General features: G+C 41.0%; 1 protein-coding gene across 2 annotated transcripts in view; it reads right to left on the bottom strand.

Annotated features, from left to right (window-relative positions):
- Window positions 1-7,940: 7,940 nt before the first annotated feature.
- CMPK1 (cytidine/uridine monophosphate kinase 1) overlaps window positions 7,941-22,399 on the bottom strand; it is a 37,740-nt gene continuing 23,281 nt past the window's right edge. Inside the window, exons 3-6 of one of the 2 annotated variants that reach the window (XM_045584576.1) lie at window positions 20,761-20,913; window positions 19,422-19,498; window positions 19,069-19,165; window positions 7,941-8,060 (exon numbers count right to left, since the gene is read on the bottom strand). In XM_045584576.1, the coding sequence (XP_045440532.1) occupies window positions 7,956-8,060; window positions 19,069-19,165; window positions 19,422-19,498; window positions 20,761-20,913 (432 nt within the window). In that variant the 3' untranslated portion in view covers window positions 7,941-7,955. Of the gene's footprint in view, window positions 8,061-15,545; window positions 17,774-19,068; window positions 19,166-19,421; window positions 19,499-20,760; window positions 20,914-22,399 lie in introns of those variants that run through there. The other variant, XM_036444976.2, reaches the window with a different exon arrangement.

Below are 22,399 nucleotides of genomic sequence, written 5' to 3'. Positions count from 1 at the left end.
GTCCAGGGTGGCAGGCTCTCTGTGGGCAAAGTCCTGATTCCAGGGAGCCAAGGCCAAAGAAGGCCAAGAATTCCTCACTTTAATTTTGCCTCTAATTCCTCCCAGAAATGAGGCGTGTCAGTCATCAAATTCTCTGGTTTTTATGAGGCGATTATGGTGATTACTATATGTTGTTTTCAAAGAGGCAATTAAGTGGAGGAACCAGACACTATTTTCATTTCTCATTAAGTGATTAGGGTTTGTTTGGCAAATCCCAACATCTGTGGCTAGAGGCAGGCTCTGTTGAGCTTGACTTGGGCACTGCACAGCCTCTATGCACACTACCCATCCAGCACCTCCCTTCCTCCCTGGCTCCTCCTCACCTGAAGGGGCTGGAAGGAACCCTTTCATTGTACAGATTATGGAAATGAGGCACAGACTGGGGAACTGACCGCCAATATTGCATCACTAGCAAGCAGTAGTGCCAGGTTCTGCCTCCCCGAGCAAGGCTCCAGCCATTATACTATGATTCCTATTGAAAGAGGGAGCTTTTAATAAAGTTGTTCCCACTGAGGCCGCTTCGCTTCTGGAAGGAGCAGTGAAGGCTCCTTCTTTAGCAATGGGTCATTTTCCCACCTGATTCTCTTTCTCCTAGAACAGCCACCACATCACTTGTATAATAGATGTGTGGGTTGGCCACCCAACCATCATCCCCAGCCTCCTTTTCTTTTGCTCACCCCTCACTAAAGAGCGTGCACTCAGCCTCAATAGTGGTTAGGAGAGACTACATGACCCAGTTCTGGCCAATGAAATCCATGTGAAGGTCGGGGGGAGGTATCTCCTGGGGGACTTCTGGGTAAGATTTTCTCCCCCTTCCAAGTTGCTTAAGGAGGAAACCTTTGCATCGTACTCACTCCCTTTTTAGATGTGGCTGTTTACAATGATGCCTAGAGCGGAGGCAGCCACCTTGTAACTTGAGGCAACGTGCTAGAGGAAGAATGCCAACTGTACCAATTACCTATGGCTATGTAGCAAATCACCTCTGAAATTCTGCATCATAAAATAACCATTTGTTCCTATCTCTCACCATTCTGTAGGTTGACTGGGCCTAACTAGATGATGCTCACTCAAGGTCTCCTGTGTGGTTGTAGTCTGGACAGGCTGAGGCAGAAGTCATCTAAAGGCTTGGCTGGGTGGAGTGTCCTGGATGGCTCCCTCACACACACCGGGGGCAGTTGATGCTGGATGTCCCATGCGGGCTCAGCTAGGGCTCTTGACCAGGATATCTGTGTGTGTCCTACAGCATGGTCACTGGTCTTTCAGGGCATGTTTAACCACCAAAAAAGAGGAGGGAGGGAGAGAGAGAGAGAGAGAGAGAGAGAGAGAAACACAATTGTGAGAGAGACACATCATTTGGTTGCTTCCTGCATGCATCCTGACTGGTTTGGGGCCGGAGATCAAACCTGCAACCCAGGTGTGTGCCCTTGACCAGGAACACATCACCCTTAAGTGTGGGGGCCGACATTCCAATCCCTGAGCTCACTGGCCATTTTAAAAGGCCCAGAAGCCCTGGCCTCTTTTGCTCAGGGATTAGAGCATTAGCCTGTGGACCAAAGGGTCACATATTTGATTCCAATCAAGGACACATACCTGTCAGGGGCATGTACTTTGGTTGCAGTTTCCTTAGCCCATCTAGGAGGTAACTAATCAGCAAGCTTTTCAGTTCTTTATTCTTGGATGCAAAAGGACAAAGATCACCAAACATCTGAGTAAAGCCTCAAATGAGAGTAAGACAAATAAAATGACCTGAAAGGAAATGAAAATAGTGCAAAAAAAAAAAAAAAATAGCTCAGCCAGCATGGCTCAGTGGTTAAGCGTCAACCCATGAACCAGGAGGTCATGGTTCAATTCCTGGTCAGGGCACATGCCTGGGTTGTGAGTTGATCTCCAGTAGGGGACATGCAGGAAGCAGCTGATCAATGATTCTCTCTCATTGATGTTTCTATCTCTCTCTCCCTTTCCCTTCTTCTCTGAAATCAATAAAAATGTATTAAAAAAAACAATAAACATAAAAAAACTAAAAATTTTTTTACATTCTATTAATATCCTCACAGAGATTTTAAAAACCTGGATGGTATGAAGAAAAAAAGAAAGAACCAGACAACAAGTGAGAGTTCTTAAATATTTAAATATACAAATAAATGTATTAAAAATTAATAGATAATAGAATGTTTTCAAGTTAAGAAAATTTCTCAGAGAGTGAAATAAAGAGATAAGGAAAGATGAGAGACATAAAGGAAGTTAAAAACCCAACAACTAGAAATTTCAGCAAAAGCAGCTTAAAATGGAGACTTATTTAAATGTTACATAAGAACATTCCCCATTAACAAAATTCATAAAGTCTTTTATTTTTATTTTTCTAAATATATTTTATTGCCGAAACCGGTTTGGCTCAGTGGATAGAGCATCAGCCTGCGGACTGAAAGGTCCTGGGTTCAATTTATCTGGTCAAGAGTATGTACCTGGGTTGCGGGCACATCCCCAGTGGGAGGTGTGCAGGAGGCAGCTGATCGATGATTCTCTCTCATCGATGTTTCCAACTCTCTATCCCTCTCCCTTCCTCACTGTAAAAAATCAATAAAATTTATATATATATATATATATATATATATACACACACACACACACACACACACACACACACACACACACCCCCGTATTTTTCGGACCATAAGACGCACTTTTTTCCCCCCAGAAGTGGGGGGGGAAAGTCCCTGCGTCTTATGGTCCAAATATAGCCTACACATATACTTTAAAAAATAAGTTTTTTACTTGCCCGGCTCTGTGTGGTCTCTGTGTGCTTGCCTGGCTCTAAAATGGTTCTAAATGCTGCTATTTACTTTACAGGGTTGATTACATGTGTTTATGACTGTGATGTTGGGTTTTAATGCACATAAAATATTTTAGGACACTATTTGTTTCAGAATCTTTTTTTCTTCATTTCCCTTCTCTAAAAACTGGTGCGTCTTATGGTCCGGAGCGTCTTATGGTCCGAAAAATACGGTGTGTGTATGTATATATATATGTGTGTGTGTGTGTGTGTGTGTGTGTGTGTGTGTATGTATATATGTATATATGTATATATGTATATATGTATATATATATATATATACATATATATAAGCCATCAATTGAACATCCCCTGAGGGCTCCCAGACTGCAAGAGGGTGCAGGCAAGGCTGAGGGACCCTCTCCCCCCACCCCAAAAGCGCGAATTTCATGCACCAGGCCTCCAGTAAGGATATAACAAGGACACATGGAGACACATAAGGAGCCAGAATATTTACAGCCCATGAATCCTTCCTTAGGTAGTTACTTGGAGGGTATCCTCTAGACTAGTGGTCGGCAAACTCATTAGTCAACAGAGCCAGATATCAACAGTACAACAATTGAAATTTCTTTTGAGAGCCAAATTTTTTAAACTTAAACTTCTTCTAACGCCACTTCTTCAAAATAGACTCGCCCAGGCCATGGTACTTTGTGGAAGAGCCACACTCAAGGGGCCAAAGAGCCGCATAAATGATGAAAGAGAAAACCATTAATTTCAGAGAAGCAAGGACCCCAGGCAGAAAGCTGTGAAGGGAAGTCAGGATGACAGATGTCCAGCAGGCTGGACGACACCAGCAGACCAGACTGGAGTAGAACAGAGGGCTGTGGCAGGATATCTTTGGGGAGAGCGGGCGACTGGAGGAAAGAAAGACTGAATATAAACATGAGGTAAAGATCAAGGCAGTTGGGAACTGAGGAAAAGAAAAAGTGGTATAAGAAAGGAAATGCAATCTAGTGCCTACCAGTTCTGCAGTGAATGATACTAACACAATCACATGAAAAACACAATTTACTCATTTCTAACTTCTTAGGTGCATCTATAAACAAAGCACAAAAGACATGATATTCCATCTGGTGACAGGAAGGAAGTCAGAGGTTCCAAGAAAGAGGAAGATCCTATCTGCCTTTGTTGTCTGGGAAATGGAGGGGCCCAGGGAGAAGGGCCTGAGCCCAGCCTCTAATGGCGAGAATGCCCCCCTGGCACTAGAGGCCTGGAATTCATGACACCTCTCCTCCCTCCTCCGGTACAGACCAGACCCCCACACCCCACCAGCAGGACCGTAGCAGCGTGACCATCAGTCCTGCTGTCCCGAATTCCGCCAGCAGTGCGGATGCGGTTGGAAGTGGATTCTTTCCTAAGCTTCCAGATGAGAGCCAGGCCCAGCTGATATCTTGATTTCACTTTGTGAGCTGTGAGCAGAGAACCCAGACTCCCGACCTACACAACTGTGAGGTAACTAACATGTGGATGTTGTTTAAAGTTGCAAAGTTTGAGATGACTTGTTATACAATAGGAAACGAATACACCTGGCATGTCTCCCTCTTCTCCCCCAACCCCCCTCCCCCCCTCAGTCTGCCCCCAAATTCTTACTTTGTTTATGTCATAAGAGGTGTTTTGGCCTAGTGGTTAAGCTCCCAGAATGCAGACAGGCAGACCTGGCTTAGGATTTTTCCTCTAGGAGGATTAGCAGTCACGAACACAATAAACATCCAAAAAACAGAACTGTAATTACTGTCCTTATTCATTCCCTCTTCAGCTCTCCCTCCCTCTGTAAATGTTTCCCCAACTCCCCGCTGTCTCACTCCTCTGGAAAGTTCACCACACCCTCCCCCGCACTTTGTACTGTCTGTGCTGTCCCATGGTGAACTGGTTAAATGCCCTGTCCGGGCTGCTCGCTTGTGGAAGGGCAGAACTCTTGCCTGTTCAGAGCCTGCCATCAGCCCTGTCATGAAGGAGCTCTGAAAATGTTGATGGAGAAGAAGTAGAGGAACTTTCTAGAAGTCCAAGCCACCCTGGGAAGAGGATTGCTCAGGGAGGGGTGAGTTCTCTATCCCTAGGGTAGCTCCCTGTCAGGAATGCTGAAAGTGACTGCCTTGGTGCCACCTTGGGTCTTTCTCCCTTGGCTTGTGTTTTGAAGCCTGGATTTGTTTCACAGAATCACACACGGAAAAGCTGGGTGCTGAGGGGTGAGAGGCTTCTCCAGCCTGGGTTGGTGGGGAAGGCAGAGAAAAGTGCTCAGCTGGGCATTAACTCATTCATTCAAATATATATTATTTTTAATATATTTTTTTATTGATTTCAGAGAGGGAGAAAGAGAAACATCAATGATGAGAGAGAGGTAGACATGTCGAGAGAATCCAAGATGGTTGCACAGGTAAACACCTAGCCGCAGCCGCACACAACAATTTCAATAAAATACAACTAAAATATAAAATGGACATTACCGCCGGGACCGGTTTGGCTCAATGGATAGAGCGTCGGCTTGGGGACTGAAAGGTCCCGGGTTCGATTCTGGTCAAGGGCATGTACCTTGGTTGCGGGCATATCCCTGGTAGGGGGTGTGCAAGAGGCAGCTGATCGATGACTCTCTCTCATCGATGTTTCTAACTCTCTATCTCTCTCCCTTCCTCTCTGTACAAAATCAATAAAATATATTAAATAAATAAATAAATAAATAAAAATAAAATAAAATGGACATTACCCAGAACTACAGGAAAGTTGAATGACTGGAAATTCTACAACGAGAAGCAAGGAGAAAACCAGAAGGGAGAGCGGAGGAACTGTAAAAGCCTAAGGTACGGAGACACGCAGCGCGCGTGGAAAGGATGGAGCCGGAGAGGAGGGGGCGGCTGAGTGCCTGGCTGGCATTCCCTAGCGGGAAGGAGATAAACGCTCCAACTGTGCTGAACCCCAGTTCTAGGCCAGGGAGCCGGGGCTGTGAGGCGGAATCCCAGGGGAGCGGCGAAAGGCAGAGCCCCCGGAGGCACGCACATTGCACGCAGAAGACGGACTGTTGACTCTGCTGCCAGATTGCCCTGGCGGGAAGGAGACAGAGGCTCCGGACTGTGCTGGGCCCCAGTTTCCGACTGCTCTGAACCCCAGTTCTAGGCCAGACCCCGGGACCCAGGCTCATCCAGAGGGAGACTGGGCTGTAAGGCGGAACCCCGGGGGAGCAGCGAAAGGAGGTCCCGGAGGCGCGCACATTGTGCGCAGAGAAGGGATGGTCTGCTGTGCCGCGGGATTGCCCTGACGGGGAAGGAGAAAGGGGCTCCAGACTGAACTGAACCCTCCAACCCCACTTCCAACTGAACTGAACCCCAGTTCCGGGCTTATTGGGGGAGACCCTAGTACCACATGTGTCAAACACAAGGCCCGCGGGCCAAATCCGTCCTGCCAGGCCTTGCAATGTGGCCCGCACCGCACTGTCATCACTGCACTCTGCTGCGTTTCCATCACAATGACAGTTTATGACTGTTCAGTAAACCATTCGGCCCGCGATTTAGGCTGGATTTTAGATTTTGGCCCCTTCTCTGATTGAGTTCGACACCCCTAGGTGTCTAGGGCCTAGACTGTTTGGTAGCAGGTGAAAATCGAGGGCACCTTTCTCTCAGAGGTGCTTCCAGCGAGTACTGAAGGACCCTGGGGATTACTGAGACCCAGGAGCCGCATAGGGCGGGGCTGACGGAAGCCAAGCCTGTAAGCTCCACTGTGAAACTCCACCCCATCAGGGAAGCTGCAAAAATGCCGAGACAACGAAATAGATCACAAACGAAAGAAATGGAGGACAAAAAGCGATGGGATATAGAGTTCAAAACCACACTTATAAGGTTGTTCAAGAATCTCCTAGAAAAGCCAATAAAATAAATGAGACATATGAGGATATGAAAAGGGATCAACTAGAAATAATAAGGGATCAACAAGAAATAATAAGGGACCAACAAGAAACAAAGAATACATTGTCTGAAATAAAAAATATACAGAGTCCTAAGAACAGAAAGGAAGATCGCAAGAATCATGTCAAAGATTTGGAACATAAAGAGCCAGAAGACACTCCTCCGCAGAAGCAAGAAGGCAAGAGAATCCAGAAAATTGAAGATAATGTAAGAAACCTCTGGGACAACTTCAAGTGAACCAACATCAGAATTATGGGGGTCCCAGAAGATGAGAGAGAGCAAGATATCAAAAACATACTGAAAGAAATAGTGACAGAAAACTTCCCCCACCTGGTGAAAGAATTAGACTTACAAGTCCAGGAAGCGCACAGAACTCCAAACAAAAGGAATCCAAAGAAGACCACACCAAGACAAATCATAATTAAAATTCCAAGAGCAAAAGACAAAGAGAGAATATTAAAAGCAGCAAGAGCAAAGCAGGTAGTTACCTATAAAGGAGCACCTATATGATTGTCAGCTGATTTCTCAACAGAAACCATGCAGGCCAGACGGGAATGGCAAGAAATATTCAAGGATGAATAGTAAGAACCTACAGCCAAAAATAATCTATCCAGCAAAGCTATCACTCAGAATCGAAGGCCAGATAAAGAGCTTCACTAAAAAAAAAAAAAAAAAGCTAAAGGAGTTCATCACGACCAAACCAGAATTATATGAATTGCTGAAGGGGGTTCTTTTGGAAGAGAAAGTAAATAAAGATAAAAATTATGAACAACAAATACGTAACTATCAACAAGTGAATCTAAAAACCAAGGAAATTAAAACAAAACAAAACTGATGAACAATATTAACTGTTGAATATAATAGAATCAGAGGTATGGAAGAGGAGTGAACTGACGATTCTTGGGGAAAAGGGGAGAGGGGGATGTGGGAAGAGACTGAACATAAACTGTGCACCTATGGATGAGGACAATGGGGGTGGGGAAAGGGCAGAGGGTGGGGTGGGAACCTGGTGGAGGAGAGCAATGGAGTGGGAAGGGGAAGAGGAACATTTGTAATAATATGAACAATAAAGATTTAAAAAAAAATAATGAGAGAGAACCGATGATCGTCTGCCTCCTGCAGGCCCCACACCGGGATGGAGCCCACAACCCAGGCATAGGCCCTGACCGGGAATCCAACCATGGCCTCCTGGTTTATAGGTCGACGCTCAACCACTGAGCCATGCTGGCTGGGTGTTCATTCAATACTTTTAACATTGTTCGCTTTTGCAGTCCATCTTTGGGAAGAGCTGAAATAGACTGAAAAATAGATGGGATGTTGGCAGCTGCTCTTGAAAGAGAAGCTTTCTGTAAGTGGCCACATTATGATCAAGATCTGACAGATCCTGTTCTTCAAGGAGCAGTCTTGGGAGTGAGCAGGGACTCTGATGTATGCATTCGGCTAGGAGGGAGGAAGGCTGGGGAGCTGTGGTTGTTTCCGTGGTTTGGGAGAGAGAAAAGGTGAGAATGAGTGCAGTGGATCCTAAACGGGTGGGGCTAGGAGCAAAGAGCATCATAGTTCCGCACAGGGATTTGGGACAAGAAGGTGCACTCTGTGTGCAGAAACGTTCCACCCGAAGGCAGAAGCAGCAGAAGGTGCATGCAGAATGGATCCTGGGCGCCCCTTGGTGGCCGAACTGAGTAACTACACTTAATACCACTCACACAGACAATATACCCAGCTGATTTGCTTACTTCATTTACCTCAGGACTGGGAGGACCACTCTCCCACCCAGGAGGACCACCCGTTGTAGTAAAAATGACCTGGGAGAGTGCATGTGTCTGGGATTGTGTGGTTGTGTTACCCAATTGTGTAAGGGTATATATGTATGAGTGTATATATGTACATTTGTGTGTGTCTGAGAGCATGTATAGTGGAGCCAATGATTGGACATACATGTGTGAGTTGTGTGTACATGTATGTACTAGGTAATAGTATGCAAGCATGCATTGTGAGCCAAAATGTACATCTATATGTTTGTATGCATATGTATCTGTTGGTATGATTGCTTGTCTGAGTGCATGTGTGTTAATGTAACTTTGTGGGCCTTGGCTTTCTTTTTTCTTACACATTGAAATAGTTAAGCATTATAATCTTATTGTTTGTTTAAAGTTTGCTCTTGGATGCAGGCCTGTTCCAGAATAACTAGCAGATGCGAAAAGCATCCATTATGTATTTTTGCAATTAGCCGAAAACCCAGAAACTTTTCTTAAACAACAGACACAATTCTGTGGGTTGCTTATTGCTGGGAGCCACCTCCTTTCTCCAGCTCCAGCTAGCCAGCCCTGGGCCCAGCCCCACGCAGGCCAAGCCAGCGAGGGTTTGCAAACTGTTCTCAGTGAGATGGAAAAAACATTAAGGGCTCAGAATAGAATTCACGGTACAGCTTACAATGGGGGAGAGAAAGAGAATAATGAGGGGAAGTGGAGCAGCCTCTAAAATAAGAAACCTTTGTCAAACAGACTCATCCAGCCTAGCAGTTACCCAGCGTTCTAGCCTGGACCCAGCTAGACATAATAAACCCACATTCCTTTACCTGTTGTTATATGTATTTCCTCACCGTATCTTTGCATACTCCTGCCTCCCACTTTTTGGTACATGAACCCCCATCCCCTCCACAGAGGGACCCCCACCCCTCACTCTTGCTCACTGCCATCCTTTTGCGAGTGCTACTTGCTTCTCCCGAATGCACTGCTTCTCTTTTCTAATGCACCTAACCACCAGTAGCATGGTCACCAGCAGCGCAGCCACCAGCAACTTTGTTGAGCACCTAACCCAGACACTGGGGAGGGCACCTGGGAGGCAAAACAGAAGCTTAGGGAAATTTCTCAGGTTTTGGGTTCTTATGGGAAGATACAGACTCTCATGGTGTTCCTTAGCCTTTCCTCCCACTTGCATGGACAGGGAACTGTTACATCCTGGGTTACAAGAGGGCACAGAGAATGTGGCTGGGGTTTCCAGGTAGACTTCAGACTTAGTGACATCTGGAACAGGATGGACCCAAACCACAGAATCCTGGAGGTGATAGACTAAAACATCTAGTCTCTGCTTGCACACCTCCAATAATGGGGAACACATCATTTCCCCAAGAGCCCAATTCACTGTTGGGTGGCTCTAACTTCAAGAGGCCTTCCTTGCTCTGTCCTCAAGCCACACTGACCACATCTACTCCATTCCTTCAGAGGTCTGGAGACTGATTGGCCTCCAGGGCTCTCCTCATCTTTTAGGATAGTACCGTTTCCCCAAAAATAAGACAGTGTCTTATATTAATTTTTTCTCCCGAAGTTGCGCTAGGTCTTATTTTCAGAGGATGTCTTATTTTCGGGGAAACACGGTAGCAGCTGCTAAGTGAGATGAAATCAGCCCTACTATGTCAAGTTGGTACTCACTGACAATTTCTTTAGCAGGAGAACATTTCTGATCCCTTTGCGGCTTTTCTACCCCCTCAACCCATAAGCTTCAAGGATGGCAGATTAGGCAACTGTTTGATTAGTGAGCTTTCCTGTTTGTTGTTATCAGTTTGTCAGTTTATCAAACACTAAAGATCTACTTACTCTATGCTAGGCAAGAAGGCGTGGTCCTTTGCCTGCAAAGATGCAGGCTGGGAGCTCCCAAATATATGCTTTGGTCACTTTGTTTAGTACAGTGGTTCTCAGCATATCAATATCATCATCACCTGGAACTTTATAAGATATGCAAATTCTTGGGCCACACCCAAGATCTACTGCACCAGAAACTCTGGAGGTGACTCCAGCAATGCAGGTTTAACAAGACATATCCAAATGATTCAGATACACTTGAAAGTTTGGGAACCACTGGTTTAAATTCACCTGGGAGACTTTTAAAATTAAGTTAGAATTTCTGGGGTTGGGCCTGAAAGCAAAATTTGTTTCTTAATATGGTCTCAAATATATGCCCAGTATACTGAATGAAATGTCCCTGGACCATCACAAGATCTTACTTTGTTTTTCCAAGTCCTTGTTAGAAATGATGAAGGTAGAAGCATGTGACTGTGGAGGAATGAAACTGGGAGAAAGAAAAGCTGGGTGCTAGGCCTTGTTCTCTTTCTAATTATCTGGAGGGCTTTGAGGAGGACAGATGCCTTCTTTTAATATCCAGTAAAATGTATAGACAATGTAGTAATGATAAAAAATATTAAGAACCTACTCTGGGGATGAAACAAAGATGGCAGCATAGGTAAACACCTAAACTGATGCCTTGCACAACAATTTCAAAACTAAAAGACAAAACGGACATCATCCAGAACCACAGGAAGGCTGGCTGAGTGGAAATTCTACAAATACAATAGAAGGGAAGAGAAAAGCACACTGAGACTCACCAGAGCTGCAGAAGGCAGAGGTGGAAGGCAGAGGTACCAAGGCGTGTGCACGGAGAGGCCTGGCAACTAAGTATGCAGCTAGATTGAACTATGGATAGTTGGATGTAATTTTCACCAAAACATTGTTTTCTGGTCCCTGATTTTCCCTGCTTTCTTTCCAAGATAGTCACACTTTAAATCTTTCTACAACTTGTGTGCTGAAAGTGGAGGGAGATTGATGTGATCAAAAATTCATCTTGGCTCCCACCTCCAGGACTTTATGGTTATCAGCTTTCAATCTTCAGGTGGAATGAGAACAAAATCCTAAGGAGATTGTAAACACACCGAATCGGGATCCAAAGTTCAGTGATGCAAATTGTAGCTACAGTGACAGCCAAAAACAATTTTCGTTTTTATTTTTTCAACAAATGTTTACTGAGTGCCTTCTATGTGCACTGGAACACAGAAATGAAGACAGACATTTTTGCTGTCCTGGCTCTTATAATGTATTATAGCAGAGAGGGAAGCAGCAATAAATAAGCAAAGCAACTTCACAAATTTCACATGTGCAATAGAGGAAATAAATGAGGGTAACAGGCTAGTGACTAGGGAAGCACAGTGGGGTATTAGAAGTCGCCTAAAATTGGGCTTTATTACAGGTAGGCAGCATGGGCTGTGAGAGACAGGAGACAGACCTCTAAGGCCAAGAGACCTGGGTTCTAGTTTTAAACTTACAGCTAATTAGCTGTAAAGAATTTTCTTTCATTTAAGCAAACAAAAATTGCTTAGAATAAAGGCATATATAATTTAACTGAAATATGCAGGTTGGCCAATTGCCTTGAGCCTCAATTCATTAATTCATGAAACATGAAAATCACTGTATTAATTAATCCTCCTTGTTGGAAAAACTAAATGACATCACACTGGTAAAAAAAAAGATTGCTTAAAAGCATTAAAAGCACTATACAGAAACACAATCCATTTAAGAAACCACTGGATTTGAGCTTAACTAGTAAGCATGTTGAGGGCAAGGGTTGTATATTTCTCATTGTCATATCCCTAATAAATCTGTCTCTGACATATTTTGAATGAATGGCCAGCCAATTTTTTGTAACTTCATCATTTTAGTGCTATTCTCTCCTGTTCTGGTGACAGACACACTGCCTAAAGAATATGGAGATTTCCTGTAAAAACTCTCTGATCTCAGTCACAAGGGTTAGCATGTCTGAAATTTCACTTGCTAACATGACCAGTCAGCTAAATTAAGATGGCAGATCCTGCATGAATGTAATTACAGACTGTAATAATGCCTCCTCTATGCACCTAGCTATTATCACTTCAGCAATTGGCCATAACCTTGTATCATCATTTTGCTGATGACTGTAAATTTAACAGCTCCTTTCTTAAGTCAAATACACCACGTGAACTCAGAAGTAGTTATAAAATTACTCAAACCACATATTAAGGGCAAATGGAGATAGTGTTAAGGAGTCACATTCCTGAAACTCATTTTCAGCAATAAAATAATCATGGAGAGAAATGGGATGTGGCCTATGATCATGAAGACTTTTGAGTAAAGAATGGTGTTTGGTGGAGTAAATATTGGTAGAATTAAAGTGAGCTCTTCCAAGAGCCAACATGTATTAAGTAGAACAGGACTGAACCAAATTCTACTTCCCCACTCATCCCATCCCATCCGAGCCCATCCCCTGAACCTCTGAATCTTCCATTAGCACACAGCAGCAGCAGTCTCAAGCCCAGTAGTTACCCTTTCCCCAAATAGCACTGATCCAGATCTAAGACCTAAACAGAGGAAAACATATAGACTTTACATCGACACATTTAAAACAAGCGGGGCCCAGCCCGTGTGGCTCAGTGGTTTAAAGTTGACCAATGAACCAGAAGGTTTCGGTTCCATCTCTGATCAGGGCACATGCCTGGGTTGTGGGCTCAATCCCCAGGAGGGGTGTGCAAGAGGCAGCAGATCAAGGATTCTCTCTCATCAATGATGTTCCTATCTATCCCTCTCCCTTCCTCTCTGAAATAAAACATATAAATAAGAGGGATTTTGATGCAGCTGTTTTAACTTGGTTATTTCAATGTAGGACTATTTTGAGCCAATCTAAAAGTTAGCTATAAAACTCTAGCACCCTCTCCCTTCCTCCCTCCCCTCAAATAATGTGCCTATCTTGACCACTATCCCAGTTGAGGATAGAATAATGGTAGTGCCTACTGTGTACGTTATCTGGCAATTAAAAAGCATTTTCACTTTGACAGGCCATTGTGATGCAGCCTCATCACAATCAGATACTTGAGCCAAGTTCTCAAAGCTGCTTTGGAGCCACTTGTGAGAATGCTCCTCTATAGCAGCTCCTCTAATAATGACTCAATGTCACTTAGTTATAAGACATTTCACTTAGAGTTGTTAAGCGAGGACTCACTGAATAAAAACAATAAACCAAGCATGAGCCATGCACAACAGCTTTGTGCTTCCAAGTACTAACTGCTGAACTAACTCGGTGTCTTTCCCTCTGGCTCTGGGAGACCTCGGCACCAGGTAAGTGAGGGCTGCAGGGTTTTATTGTACAAACCAGGAAGGAAACCTATTCGATCCTGGGCTTTTCTTGAAAGTCCATCTTGAGTTTGTTATCAATTCCCATGCCCAATATTCTATAAGCAGCTATTAAGAGTGTATTTTTTCCAAGAAGCCTTCTAACATTGAACATTCCTAAAGTTCACACACATGGCTTTATATGAATTTTACTTTCTCTTTTTAAAGGTGGTTACTCAACCAAATGAGAATGCATCTGCTATGTATATGGCATGCTGCTTAACGGCTTCATTCCACTGTGCAGAAGACCTTAAAGTTTGCTTCAATTATCTACCTTTAGGCTAGAATGTAGAGGCACCCCTGCAGATGCTTTTCCTCTGGTTGATGGGGACATTAAAGGCCAGTTAGGAAGCTGCATAGTTACTTGAAAATGCAATATAAACAGAAAACAATTTTGTGGCTGAAAGAACCTGACCTGGGGAAATATTGATCAGGAACCCTATCTCCCTAAACAGTACAAAATAATTAAGCCCTTTTCTCTTATGTCAGGGTCTTATGAGGGCAGTAATGAGAGAGGAAAAAAAAAAAAAAAGAGAGAGAGAGAAAGAGAGAGAGAGAGAGAGAGAGAGAGAGAGAGAGAGAGAGAGGGGGAGAGAGAGAGAGAGAGGGAGAGAGAGAGAGCGCTCTTTGGAAAAGAGGGACCCAAAAGAAGCAGGTTCTGCTCTAACGAATGGGGCGGGGGAGCGAGGGGGTGAAGCGCGCAGGGATCCCATACAAGTCTGAGCAGACAGACCATAGTCCGTATGGGTGACGTAGGGTATAGGGTGGGAGCCAGAAATTCAACTGTTCTCTTCAGCCCTCGACAGGAAAAATGGTGACTGTAGAACTTGATCAAGGTCCAGAACATCACAGTCACAATAACCATACCCATTCCAAGGAAAGCAGCCCTGGATCCAAGAGAGTACTTACACTGGAGCCCAGAATGACAAAAAAAAAAAAGGGGGGGGGGGGGGGAGAAGATTAAGACCGTTATTACCTTTTTCCTTTGGTGCATAATAAATTAGCTTCCTTTCTTTCATTTAAAAAAAAAATACTTAGAATGAAAGAGTACTGAATTTAGCAGAAGTATGTACGTAGGCTAGGGAGAAGTGCAGCAGACTATATGCCAGCCAACCAAGAGAGCTAAAAGGTCTATCCGCATCTGTGTTAGTATTAGAAAGAAAATTCTGGGAACCTTTTCCCCCTCCCTACTTGGGAGTCCGCTCTATGGGACTCCTCCCTCTCCCCACGAAGGAATCTATACTTGTTTTTCAATAAATTTCTACCTTTTCTCACACACACACACACACACACACACACACACACAAAATTCTTGGAAGGCAGAGAGCGTGCTTATAGTACTATGGCTTGTGCAATTAATGTGTGTTTGAAGAGAAAAGACCAAACCTCCGGGACAACTGAAATGTCAGACATCCACTTAAATTACATGGACAAAGCCACAAACCACAAAAAAACCCGCATCCCGAAACAAACTGCTTGCCTGCTACCAATTTTCCCCTCAAAGAGACAAGGAATCAATGCTGCAGGCTGGCAATGCAATAGGCTTCTTGTGCCTCAACCCAGATTACTTCTTGAAGAAATGGGATAGCAATGCTTTCTGCTTAATTTAAGATGCACAAACATAATACACAGAGCAGAAAACTCTCCTGGATCCTCAGCTCTACTTTTGCTATGTGAGGATGCACATGTTAAGTCTCCCATATGCTTGTGAGAACAGAAATCTGAACCAGCAAACAACAAAAGCCACAGCACAATATTTATTGGGATTATTTACTAAATAATCCATATATATCCAAAATCACTGAATGGAAGTAATGTTAATTTTTTTTTATAGCAAGGCTTCCACTGGATTCTTTCAAGAAAAGTCAAAAACTTCTTGGTGACTGTGTCTTTAACAAATGGAAATAGGACCTAACTAGTGAATTTAGATGTATCTTAATCAGCTACTAAACTCAATATTGCTGACGTGTTTTTCTACTTAAGCAAACAAACAAAAAAAAAGCTTCATAGTTTAGTAATTATCATGTTTCTTGGTTTTTGTTCTCGAATGTCACAGAAATATATTTGATGAAGGGAAGCAGTCTCAGCAGTCTCCTTAAAATCCACACGTTTAAGGTTACTTTCACACCAACATAAATATTTAGATCCCCATCTGATAGATTTCTTCACTTATGTGAAAAGGAACACATTCAAAATCTTAAGTCTTCACTCTTGCTTCATACTACAGCCATTTTTATTAAATTACCCATAAAAGCCCTCTGTCCTGGCTGGATGGAATCACTAGATAATAACTCATTGCAACCTCTTCCAAGAAACCAAGATGTCAATACAAATTTTGGTGGCTAATATGTTATAGTACTTATGGATACTTGGTTGTTTTAATGGCAAGAATGTTGCAAGTTCATCTTCAATAAGTGAATTTCATAATACACATAGAAATAAATAAATCTATTACAAGACAGGAGTGGTGGACAAAAGTAGGTTTACAGTTGTAAGTACATGAAACAGTTAACAAAGCTGTTGTAATAATCATAATGTGCATGTCTCTTTCCATATGAACTTGAAACTTATTTTGCCCATCCCTGTAGAAGAATATCCACAAATTGTCCTCACTATTTCCAATGGCTTTAAATATAAAAATTTAATTATATTAACAATTATACAAAGTCAAATTTTAATTATGTTAATTATACAAAGTCAAAAAGATGCTGAAGATGAGAAACATTTTAATAAGTCTCATAATAAGAACTTTGATACCGCTTTGTATTGGTGATGACAGAAAAAAAAATGGAGAAAATGAATTTCTCAAAGATTTTTAAAGGAAGAATAGATTTAAGGAAACATTCCTTTGGACTCTACAGCCTTCTTTTTTATTCTGTACCTTTCCATGCTTAAACATGATGCCAAAAAATAATTTACTGAATAAAGTACTAAATAAAAGTAGCCAGGAAGGAAATCAAACATTTATAAGATATATTTATTATTTTTCTGACCAAAGTGCAGTGATTTTTAAATCTTCTTAAACAAATAACTATGAAAAAATATTCAAGGAAATAAAATACAAATGGGAAATTTAACCATTAATTTCTTCTACTTTATACTAACCTTGAATTTAGTCTAGAAAAGAAACAAACTAACAACAACAACAAAAAACAACCATTTTACCATAAATCTAGTACATGCATTTCAAGGTTTTACTGCTAGGAATTTTGAGATCAATTTAATCATTAGTAACACTATATAATAGAGCATAAGGAACACATGTCATTAGATATGACCCTTGCCCCTTATCCTCAGATTTATGTCAGAATAAAGTTGACACTTCTGCCAGGCTCTGAACCCCCAGTACCCTCATCCTAATCCCTGGAAGCAGACTATGCCCTGTCATACAACTTTGTACAAGTTGTAGTAAAACTAAAACACGGCTAAGTTTTTTTTTTTTTAACCTTTCTATAGAATATAGTCAGTTATTGGATAAATACTAAAACACTTCTAGCAATTCATCTTATGAGTTTGTTTACCAAACACATTGCGCAAGAACTAACTACACAAACAGTTCCTTTGCAATTTGGTCCACAAATTCACTTAGCAGGTTGGAAATTTAAAACCTGCAAGAAAAAGAGGAGGTGAGGAATCCCTAATCCTTACATGTTGCAATCACTAAAGGGATATACACATACTAAAAAGTTTTGCTCACAGAAGGCACAAACTAAAAAAGGAATATCCTTATCGAATAAAAACAACGAGCTAGCTAATGCCCTTCCTTGTTTTGTGAGCACCATAGCTAAGACAAAGTTAGACCCGAATTCACTGTCTACTCCTATGACAAAAAAAAAAAAAAAATTGAAGATAAAAATTTAATTTGTCTTACTACTGTATATACTTTCTGGCCACTAATTATGATGTAATTATGAAAGATTAAAATTGCCTTAAAAAGGGATTGTGATAGCAGCTATCAAAGCAATATTCAAGCATGATTTCAACGATGCTTTCCGGTTTAGTTAGCCTTCTTTGTCAAAAATCTTCACAACTTCATCGAAAACCTGCAAAGGAAAAAGATAGTAATTTTAAAAGAAGATATTGTTAAAATACCATATGGCTTAAAAGTATAACAAATGTATAATTTCCAAAGTAGATAATTAAAAAACACATTATGATTTCTTAGTTTTATTTATTTTACTTTAAACAGTAATATAATATCATAAATAATACATATAAGCCTTGGCCAGTTTTGCTCAGTGGATAGAGCATCAGCCTGCAGACTGAAGGGTCCTGAGTTTAATTCCAGGTCGAGGCACATGCCTGGGTTGCAGGCTCAATCCCCATTGTGGGGTGTGTAGGAGGCAGATGGTTGATGATTCTCTCTTATCATTGATGTTTCTCTCTCTCTCTCCCTCTCTCTTCCTCTCTCTGAAATCAATAAAAATATATTTAAAAAATAATACATATGTTGCAATCAATTTTAGGACAAAATAAAACTTGTTAATTGACTACCAAAAATTGATAAAATGGAAGTGGCTTATCTTCCTAGTTCTGATTCTAAAACACTGAAGTTTTCTGATATATTACCTCACCACTATAGAAAGTGGCAATAGATTTTTTAAAAATTAAAAAATGACTATACAATAACAAAGAAAGGTCCAAGGGGAAGACTTGGTGAATTAAAAAGCACTAGAAATAGTTGCTGGGCAATGAGGGCTTTCAAACCACAGTTGAGAGAAGACAGCTGACTTGTGAAGGAAGAGAGCAATACTAGCCACGGACACCATGCACCTCTGGAACTACATGTTTTTATTTTTTTATTAAATTTATTGGGATGACACGGTTAACAAAATTATACAGGTCTAGGTGCATAATTTTACAACACATCATCTGTACACTGTATTGTGTGTTAACCACCCCAACTCAAATTTCTGACCATTACCATTTATCCCCACTTTCCCAGCTCCTGCTGCCCGCTGGAGCTCTGTGCTCTGTGACAGAAGAAATGAAGGCAGCCTGTGGCTCCTGAGCTAGATAATCTGCAATTCGTGTTATAGATTTTTTTTTAATGCTCATGGTCCAAATCATAGTCTCAAATGTCAATTTTCCAGTGTTTGAGAAATGAAGTTTGGAATTAATAAATCACCCGCTTCCATGAAGAATAACTCTGAAGTTGTAAAACCCATTTTAGACTCTATTCAAAAAGGAGAAAAAACCTAATTTTTCATTTACTCTCCAGTGTCTTGAAAAGAAAACTGTTCTGTCATACTATTTTTTTTTCCTCCTGCCTATGCTCTCCATCACATTTTCTCTTGACTTTTTTTTTTTTTTTTTAAGGCAGGATCAGGATACTCACTTCATCAACGGATTTAGAAGCATCTATTTTCTTTACTTTTCCCATTTCTTCATATAAGTCAATAACTGGCTTTGTTGACTGAAGATAGGTTTGAATTCTAAAAGGGAAAAAAAAGGCAAATATTGCAAAGTTCTAAGTATTCCTCCATTCTCCTCCATGTTATAGGATAGCTCAGAGGAGAACACTGGATCTGACCCAACTGAAGATGCTTTAGCATCTTCTTAGATAAGCCATTTCACATAGGTAGGCATGACATTTTCTTTTTCTGAACCAAAATGAGGCAAGTATTTAACCTGCTATTCAAGTTCCAAACTGAGAATGAGGTGGCTTATTGTATAAAAACTGCAAAGTACCTCTTTTCCAAGCTCTCTCTGTTGTCATCACTCCTACCACTACTCTTTCCCCTCTCAAGACATCGTTCAATACAGATCTAAAAAGAGAAATAAATACAAAGTTATTATAAAAAAGAAAGATATGAATTTGTCATTCTTTTAACCTGAAAAGAGAATAAAGTTTGAAGAGTTAAAAAACAAAACACCTGCATTAAACTGAATGTGTCTAATTCATTAATCAACATGTAAAGTCCTTTAAATTTAAACATGTGGTTCAATTTATACAAACTAGATTAAAAGTAAGTACAGAACATAATAAGATTCATTCATGACTCAGTTTTTCCTGTGGATTTTTTTTTTTAAACCGCAATAAAAAGAAGATCTATCTGTGTATGATTCCATCTAGGATACATTATTAACTTATTAGGTATGAATTATATGCCTCTGACTTTGTTCTATTTTTGCTTACTTTTCAGTAATTCCATAAATACTCCTAATATTGAAGAATCAACATCATTTGAATAAAGTATCCCTTGTTAATCATGAATAAACATTCCTTAGTTATAAAGCTGTGGTAACATTCTAAAGTTAACTTTGAAGAATAAGTGAAAACATATTTTTGGGGGTTGGTAGAAGAGAGTTACATTTTAAAACAACTAAAAGGCTTTAGCAAGTCCCTCTACCAGAGCACATTTGCAATTCAACCAGCCAACTTCCTTCAAAGTAATACTTCAGATTCTTATTCTTTCAGGCGGTTGACATTAATTTAATGGAGTTTACAGGTGTGAAACAGCCAGGCCTTTTAATTAAATGAGTCCAAGAAATTAACTCAGTTAGTCAAAGGTATGTCTAAATATTCTATTGGAAGTGCCAGAGAGAAAAAGAATGCTTTCCTGCTTTTTTTCCAAGATCATTTTACACTATGAACACAAATCAGGCTATCTTAAATGTTGCCTTAAAATAGAAAGTTTTCCCAAATTCTCAGAAATGTGTGTCTCTTTTCCAATAAATAGCCATCCTAAGGCAAGATACACTCTCTGATAACAGTGCATACCTCAGAAGTAATAGGGCAGCTTCATTACTTAACATTATTATACAAGTCAATTTTTACTTAAAAACAAAGCAAAACAAAATCCTTTATTTTAAAAATAAAGCAAATTTTAGGCCCACAAGGTTGCTGATGCCAAAAAGTGTTTAGCACTCCAATAGCAAGACAGTACTATTCTGTCCATCCAATGTTCCAATTCAAAAAAATACTACTGCCAATATGAAATGTAATATAAGTAAACAGTGACTGCATTTTCTAATCATTGAATCAAGTTGTTTAAAGCCCATATGGGCAGATGAAGATGTTCATTACCTCATTATCACAATCAAAAAACAGAACAAAAGATACATCTGCCTTCCCATCCATGGTCTTATTCCAACCTTGAAGGTTGTCTTCATTTCTTGGAAACCCATCAATCAAGAATTTATTCTTCTGAGCATTGGAAGCCATTATCTGATCCATTTCCTAAAAGAAAAAGAAACTTTAGAGTCAATACTACATTAACAATTTCTTAAGGAGGGTAGTGGATATATTGGTGTTTCTTTTATTTTTCCTTAAATCACAAATAAAGCATGAAGGATGCACAGACAAAAAAAGACTTAAAGAAAATGATCCGCCCTCGCTAGTGTGGTTCAGTTGGTCATGCCATGTACCAGAAGGTGGCTGGTCTGATTCCAGGTCAGGGCACATGCCCATGTTGCAGGCTCGATCCTCAGTACAGGGATGTGCAGGAGGCAGCCAACTGATGTTTCCCTCTCACATGAATGTTTCTCTCTCTCTGCTTCTCCCTTCCTTTCTCTCAAGAAAAAATCAATGGAAATATATATATATATATATATATATATATATATATATATGTATGTATTTAAAAGAAAATGATCCAATCAGTATTAACATGGTTGCCTCGAGATAGCGGAGTTTTGGGTATGTATCCTTCCCCCATCTTATGCACATTCACATACAATTTGTGTGTAGTTTCTAAATGTTCTACAGTAAGCATGTATTATTTTCACATACACACTCACAGCATAAAGAAAAAAATAAGTATTAATCAGTATCTGCTTCAGCCACTAGAGACTCTATCCAACCTTCCCCTTTCACTTCCCAAGTCATTTTGCTGTGGTGACAAGTATGCTGCATCTAAAGGCACTCAGATTCTCTGCAATAATTCAAGTCCAATTGCAAAAATCCTTGGAAAAATATAGAGACTGCTAGCATTAATGATTAGTGTAGGAGTTAATATTCTCTCTTTTTTTAAACTGCAACTAATTAAACCTAAATCTCACTGGCTACCCCGAAACAAAGGTAGCAAAAAAAAAATAAAAAATTAAAAAAAAAATACATTCAGAGAGACAGCAGAACACCACACCAACCTCTTCCAAAGTCTGAATTTGGATAGGAGAATGTGGATATGTGAATGGGAGATACAGATCTGTGATCTCCAAATCCTTACCACTACTAATCCCCACAAGATAATAAGCTCAGATGCATGATTTGGTCAAACTCCCGAGGAGCTTCTTTTCCAAAGCAAACCAATATCTAGTCCCATAAGTGCTCACATTGTCAAGACCCCAGATTCCTTTATCTGAGTGTTGGCTTTATCCCAGCATCTATCAGGGGTCCTCAAACTTTTTAAAGTGGGGGCCAGATCACGGTCCCTCAGAGAGCTGGAGGGCCGGACTATATGAACTACTAATTCCTACTGTAACACCTCGGCTGCGCTCACTGCCCAAAAAACCTGGCGGGCCAGATCAGACTCCTCTGCGGGCCGCATGTGGCCCGAGGGCCGTAGTCTGAAGACGCCTGAATTAGCTTCTCCAATATTCATCACACACACAATTCTTTTGGACTCCTATTATAGCATTTCTGCCCCAATTATGGTACATCGATATTATCGATATATTCACTCAAGACACATTTGAGGCCAAGTATCAGGGAACATGAAAAGCAA

Source organism: Pipistrellus kuhlii, unplaced genomic scaffold (genome assembly GCF_014108245.1).
Source record: "Pipistrellus kuhlii isolate mPipKuh1 unplaced genomic scaffold, mPipKuh1.p scaffold_m20_p_2, whole genome shotgun sequence".
Lineage (NCBI taxonomy): Eukaryota > Metazoa > Chordata > Mammalia > Chiroptera > Vespertilionidae > Pipistrellus > Pipistrellus kuhlii.
Note: the sequence above shows the minus strand (reverse complement) of the source record. Positions and strands in the feature narration are given on the sequence as shown.